This window comes from Nicotiana sylvestris, chromosome 9 (assembly GCF_000393655.2).
Source record: "Nicotiana sylvestris chromosome 9, ASM39365v2, whole genome shotgun sequence".
Taxonomy (NCBI): domain Eukaryota; kingdom Viridiplantae; phylum Streptophyta; class Magnoliopsida; order Solanales; family Solanaceae; genus Nicotiana; species Nicotiana sylvestris.
The window spans coordinates 19948045-19955291 of record NC_091065.1 but is presented as its reverse complement, the minus strand read 5'-3'; the positions used below and the strand labels follow the sequence as shown (position 1 = coordinate 19955291).

At 42.4% G+C, this 7247-nt stretch overlaps 1 protein-coding gene across 1 annotated transcript; it reads left to right on the top strand.

Annotated features, from left to right (window-relative positions):
- The first annotated feature begins 3481 nt into the window (after nucleotides 1-3481).
- On the top strand, nucleotides 3482-5140 carry LOC138877306 (uncharacterized). The gene is made up of 3 exons (XM_070156903.1): nucleotides 3482-3617; nucleotides 4312-4694; nucleotides 4832-5140. Exons 1-3 carry the CDS (start codon nucleotides 3482-3484, stop codon nucleotides 5138-5140), a joined length of 828 nt encoding a protein of 275 aa, XP_070013004.1.
- The last annotated feature ends 2107 nt before the right edge of the window (nucleotides 5141-7247 follow it).

Here is a 7247-nt window from a genome sequence, read left to right as displayed (position 1 = left end):
CCCGAGGGATCAATTAGGATGATCGCAGAAGGTGATGACCCAAAGAAGCCAATAATTACTCTCAACCTAATCATAGTCGAGATTCAACTATCTGAGGACGCTGAAGTGAATATATTTGTACCACTTAAGTTTGAAGCAACGTCACCTGCAAAAGCACCAGCACCAATTGAGGTTGAATTCGTGTCTCCGGCAAATGCACCACACCATTTGAGGTTGCAGTTTTGGCAACCAAGGCACATGCTCCGTTCAGAGTGAGGATATCCACGCCGATCCCAGTGGCAATGTTGACTATGACACCATTACATATAAAGGCTATACCCTGGGACTATACAGCCGAGGCGAGAAGGAAAGGCAAGGTCAGGTTCGAAGAGACTGTTGTAGCACAAGGTATGACAAGAACTGGTAGAGTCTATACCCCTAAATATCTAGCTGAGTCAAGTAAGTAGGCCTCCAATCAGCCACCTATCATTGAGATAGGTCCAGATGACCTCTGGAGGAAAAAACAAGCCAAAGAGATTCGGTCATCGACCAGTTAAACAAGACGCCGACACAAATATCCATTCTCTTTTTGTTACAGAATTTTGAGACATACAAGAATGCTCTGTGAAAGGTGCTGAGTGAAGCATAAGTACCAAGAAACATCACAGGTGGGGAAATGGCTAACATGGTAGGACAAGTGTTAGATAGCCAGAAGATCACCTTTCATGAGGATGAGCTACCACCTCAAGGGTTGGGGCACAACAAAGCACTGCACATCATAGTGCAATGCGAAGACTATTTCATCACCAGAATCCTGATTGATGAAGGTTCAAGTCTTAACATTTGTCCGTTGGTAATACTCAAGAAACTGGGTAAAGGGATGCACCAGATAAAATATGGAGCAATCAGTGTGAAAGCCTTCGATGGTTATCTGAGGTCCACCATCGGTGAGATTATTCTATGCTTACAAATGGGACAAACATGGTTCGATGTCGATTTCCAGGTGATAGATGTGCCAACATCTTACAACCTGCTATTGGGATGTCCATGGATTCATGTTGTTAGGGTCGTATCATCAACACTGCATCAGGAAGTAAAGTTTGAATGGAGTCACCATGAGGTTATCATCCACGGCGATGGTAGCAACCCCATATACAGTCGCCAGACCATTACGACAATCGAGGGAAGAAGGAAGCTGGGTGGAGAGACTTACCACCATATCGAACGGGTCAATATTGTCGACAAAGACAAATGGTGGGATAGCAAAATCAAGAGTATACTGAATTGGAGTGCGTATGAACCTGGCAAAGGGCTCGGCAAGAACCTCCAAGGAATTGCAAAGCCCATAAAACTCAACAAACATGGCACTACCTTCGGTTTGGGATATGAATATACATGGGAAGAATTCAACAACTGGTCGCCACCATGGCGTGGTCCTTACTGCCCACTAGAGTGGCCGATACCACAACTGGAACAGACTTTCCAATAAGACGACATTGTTTATGGGTCAGATGAAGAAGAAGCACTTGTAGCGGTGAAGAACTTGTTCCTAGAGACAATGACATGGACTGTTATGTTGTTCTCGAGGAGGAGGGAGAGGAAGGCCCTTCCATACATGCTGTGAGCAGAGGGGTACGCCTCAATAATTGAACCATCAGAACAACCAGAGCCCGACGAGCCTCGGGGTAGTAAGGCTAAAACAAGCATTATCCATTGTTTTTACTAAATGATTTTGTTTTTGCATTTTCAATTCCCGCAATAAGATCTTCAATGTTCAAAACAGTTATGCAATTTATCAAAGCATTTTGACTTTTCTTATAAATCAACACTGATTATCGTTTTCTCTCATTACTTATACAACATTACTATTACTTATCTTGATGAATCAATGACTATGACATGCAATGAGACAATGGAACAAACAGACAATGATTCAGAGAAAGATGACATACTGGAAAAGATTGTTAAAGAAGTTGAGAATATTGAGAACAGACCTAAGTCCAACCTGGACGAGACCAAAATTGTTAACTTGGGAGACACAGAAAACGTCAAGGACACACGAATCAATGTTCACCTATCGCCATAAGAAAAGAAAGAATACATGAAATTTCTAAAGGAATATGATGACATATTCGCTTGGTCGTATGATGACATGATTGAAGTGAGTACATCTATTGTGTCTCACAAACTGCTGACCGATCCAACATGTCCGCCGTTAAAGCAAAAGCTTAGAAAGTTCAAGCCTGATATGAGTCTAAAAATCAAGGAGAAGGTCACCAAGTAGGTCAAAGCTAAGGTTCTCAGGGTAGTAGAATACCCGACATGGTTAGCCAACATAGTACCAGTACCAAATAAGGAAGGTAAGGTCAGTGTCTATGTCGACTATCGAGATCTCAACCGGATCAGTCCAAAAGACGACTTCCCTTTGCCAAATATACACATCCTGATTCACAATTGCGCCAAGCATAAGCTACAGTCATTTGTAGATTGCTTTGCTGGTTATCATCAGATCTGGATGGATGAAGAAGATGCAGAGAAAATGTCTTTCATTACGCCGCGAGGAATGTACTGTTACAAGTTGATGCCATTCAGCCTGAAGAATGCAGGGGCCACCTACATGAGGGTCATAACTACCATTTTCCATGATATGATACACAAAGAGATAGAGGTATATGTAGATGATGTTATCATCAGATCCAAGAAGGCTACTGATCACATGGAAGATCTGAGGAAGTTCTTCAATAGATTGCGAAGGTACAACTTGAAACTAAATCCTGCCAAGTGCACATTTGGGGTTCCTGCTGGGAAATTGCTTGGGTTTATTGTGAGTCGCCGTGGAATAGAACTGGATCCATCAAAAATCAAAGCCATTCAAGAATTTCCACCGCGAAAGAACCAGAAGGATGTGATGAGTTTCTTGTGAAGGCTCAACTACATCAGCCGATTCATAGCACAGTCTACAGTTATTTGTGAGCCAATCTTTAAGATGTTGAAGAAGGACGCCGCTACCAAATGGACTGATGACTGCCAAAAGGCCTTTGACAGAATCAAGGAGTACATGTCAACACCACCAGTCTTAGTCCCGCCCGAGCCAGGTAGACCCTTATTACTCTACCTTGCAGTATTGGATGGAGTTTTTAGCTGCGTCCTGGGGCAGCATGATGAAACAGGGAGGAAGGAGCAGGCCATTTATTATCTCAGCAAGAATTTCACCTCATACAAGGCCCGGTATTCTCTATTAGAGCGCACATGTTGTGCTTTGACTTGGGTAGCTTAGAAGCTGAGACATTACCTCTGTGCATATACTACATATCTCATATCAAGGATGGATCCTTTGAAGTACATCTTTCAGAAGCCCATGCCCACCAGCAAGCTAGCCATGTGGCAAATCCTGGTGAGTGAGTTCGACATTGTTTACGTAACTCATAAAGCGGTCAAGGGATAGGCACTGGCAGACCACCTTACTGAGAATTCCGTGGATGGAGAATGCGAACCCCTGAAAATGTATTTTCCTGATGAAGAGGTATCATTCATAGGAGAAGACATTGCACAATCCTATGACGGTTGGAGAATGTTTTTCGACGGAACAACAAATTTCAAAGGAGTTGTCATAGGAGCAATCCTAGTATTAGAAACCGGTTAGCATTATCCGATGTCTACGAAACTCAGGTTCTCGTGCACCAACAATATGGCCGAGTATGAATCCTACATCTTAGGACTCAAAATGGCCATTGACATGAACGTTCAAGAGTTGCTAGTGATTGGGGATTTAGACCTACTTATACATCAGGTGTGAGAAGAATGGACAACCAAGAACTCCAAGATACTCTCGTATCTGTATCTTGTATAGGAATTGACAAAGAGGTTCAATAAGACGGAATTCCAGCATGTTCCCGGCATCCAAAATGAGGTTGTAGATGCATTGGCCACCATATCATCTATGATACAACATCCAGACAAGAATTTCATTGATCCCATTCCAGTAAAGATCCATGATCAGCCAGCTTACTGTGCCCATGTTGAAGAAGAAGCAGACGGAAAGTCGTGGTATCATGATATCAAGGAATATTTGGCAAAAGGAGAGTACCCACAACTTGCAAATCTTACTCAGAAATGCATACTTCAGAGTAGGATTTGCAAGCTGCGGGTACTCTCCTTAGGAGGACTCCCGATTTGAGACTATTACGATGTGTTGACGAAAAGAAAGCATCCGGGCTACTAGTGGAAATTTATGTAGGGACCTGCGGTCCACATATGAATGATTTTGTCTTAGCAAACAAGATACTCTGGGCTGGTTACTTTTGGATGACAATGGAAACAAACTACATCCAGTATGTCCGGAAATGCCACCGTTGTCAGATACATGCAAACATGATAAAGGTACCTTTGAGCGAGCTCAACGCAACAAGATCACCATGGTCGTTAGCCGCCTGGGGATGGATGTTATTGGATCAATCAAGCCTGCCGCTTCTAATGGACACAGGTTTATCCTGGTAGCCATAGACTATTTCACCAAATGGGTCGAAGCAGCATCTTACAAAGTAGTAACTAATAAAGTCATGACAGACTTTGTCCGCGACTGCATTGTTTGTCGATTCAGGATTCCAGAGTCAATTATTACTAATAATGGTTCCAACCTCAACAAAGACTTGATGAAAGCTATGTGTAAATCTTTCAAGATCAGACAAAAGAATTCTACAGTCTACAGGCCTCAAGTGAGTAGAGCTGTAGAGGCCGCCAACAAGAATATCAAGAAGATACTGAGGAAAATGATAGGGAAGCATAAATAGTGGCACAAAAAGTTATCATTTGCTCTATTAGGGTATTGCACCACAGTCCACACATCAACCAGGCAAACCCCTATATGCTGGTTTATGGTACAGAGGTTGTCATTCCCGTTGAGGTAGAAATTTCGTCCCTAAGGATCATACAAGAAACTGAGCTCGACGATACGGAGTGGGTAAAAATTTGTTATGAGCAATTAGCCCTTATAGATGGAAAGAGAATGAATGCAGTTTGCCATGGTCAACTCTACCAGAACAGAATGTATAGAGCTTTCAATAAGAGAGTCAAGCTGAGACAGTTCACGCCGGGACAACTGGTTTTAAAGAAAAAGTTTTTGCATCAAGATGAAGCCAAAGAGAAGTTCTCTCCCAACTAGAAGGGTCCATACATGGTTCACTGGGTTCTGACAGGAGGAGTACTCATACTTGGAGAAATGGACGGAGAAGTCTGGCCAAAGCTGATCAATTCAGATGCAGTCAAGCATTACTATGTGTAATCTTTATGTTTTCCTTATATGATGTAATTGAACTACGACTGACCTGATTCCCATTTAAGAGGAGATACGTAGGTAGCCCTATGGGTTCGGTCACAATTCTATAAAAATTCCATCTCCCCCCCCCCACAATTGGAAACTGGGGCAAACTTTTGAGGAGGACCCTCAAAATTCTGAAGTAATTCTAGCCGATCATTGCGCAAGCAATAGTTAGAAATGTCAACCCATCAAACTGGGGTAGAATTTTGAGGAGGACCCTCAAACTTCCGTAGCAAGAGAGATTGCAATGTCCCGAACCACGCCACTGTCGTCGGTTCATCTAAAAGCTATTTTAATTATACACATATGTCATACTTTTACAAATTATTGCATGCTTTATTTAGCAACGCTACCCCAATATTACTTACAGTATCACCAGATCAAATTTGAGAAGGTCAAGCAAAGCCAACGGGGACACGAACTAACCTTCCCCCTTACAAAACTCACGATTTTTTTTGGATGCAGGATTGTAAAATCTTTAAACACACTATACACCCATGGGACAAACATCGTTCGAAAATACGACTTTCCGAATCATTGCACTTGCCAACATTGCTATCAGCATGCACAAGTAATGTTTTGCAATCACAATGATCCCAGTAATCACAATGCCGCAATCTGCTACCAGCTAAGAAAACTCTACTGTCGTCGGTTATTTTATTTCTTACATAAGTCTACTATTCTGACTTCCAATTTGCATAAGGCTACTATTCTGCCTTCCAATTTGCATAAGGCTACCATTCAACCTTACGAGACTAAACGCTGTCCCCATCTGCATTTTCATTACATAAGGCTACCATCCTGCCTTCCAAGACTAAACATTGTCTCCATCTACACTCGCATTGCATAAGGCTACCATTCTACCTTCTGACTAAACGTTGTCTCCATCTGTATTTTCATTGCATAAGGTTACCACTCTGACTTCCGAGGTTAAGCTCTACCTCCAGTTGTATTCACATATTCGCATAAGGCTACCATTTTGCCTTCTGAGACTAAACGTTGTCTCCGTCTGCATTCTTGCATAAGGCTATCATTTTGTCTTCTGAGGTTAAGCTCTACCTCTCTCTGCATTTGCATATTCGCATAAGGTTCTCATTCTGCCTTCCGAGGCTAAGCTTTGCCTCCAGATTTCTTCGAAATTATGCTCCACCTCAGGAACTATTTATTTCACTTTTCTTACGGGCTAAGCCCTGCCCTTCAAATCGTAAGACTAAGTTTTGTCTTGTCCGCATCATACTACTACATCTTTTATGGGCTGAAATATCGCCAATTTATCCGAAGGCATCATCGTTAGGAGGCATCATCTTCATAACCCGAGATCACCATATCATGGCCTGAGGATATCTCTAAATCTTTTGCATATCATTATTCAAAAGCATCTAGCTTCGAAGGCACCATCTTCATAGCTCGAGAGTATCATTTCATGTCCTGCGAATCCTTTATCATACGCTTCATGGCCCAAGACATCATGGTCTAAGGACGTCATCCTAACCGTCCAAAGACAACATTCATAGTCCAACAGGAATTTGCATCATGTTTAAATTTATGCACAAAATACGGTTGTATTGTTTTATTGCAGGTAAACTGACACGCAGCGGCCATCCTGGAAGGAGCGGTCCCACTCTGGTTCCCCTAATCCATGTAAACCTTAAACATTCCCGTAACCTGTCACTCACCCCGCCCTAGATATTTCATCTGTTCTTGAAATTGCTTCATTGGTATACTCCGCCGGTGGATCCTGAACAACATACGGCCTGATTCCTATAAAACCAAGGAAATGTAGGCAGCTCAGAGGCCTGGGTGTAGCCTAAATCTTCTTCAAACCGTTTTGCTCGGTCAAAATTAGCCATCATATCTTTACCCGACAACTCTTTCATCCTTCCCGGGTAAAGAGGGGCAGTTGTTGATACCCAATTTTTTCCTATATATTTTCAATATGAAAGATACCTTC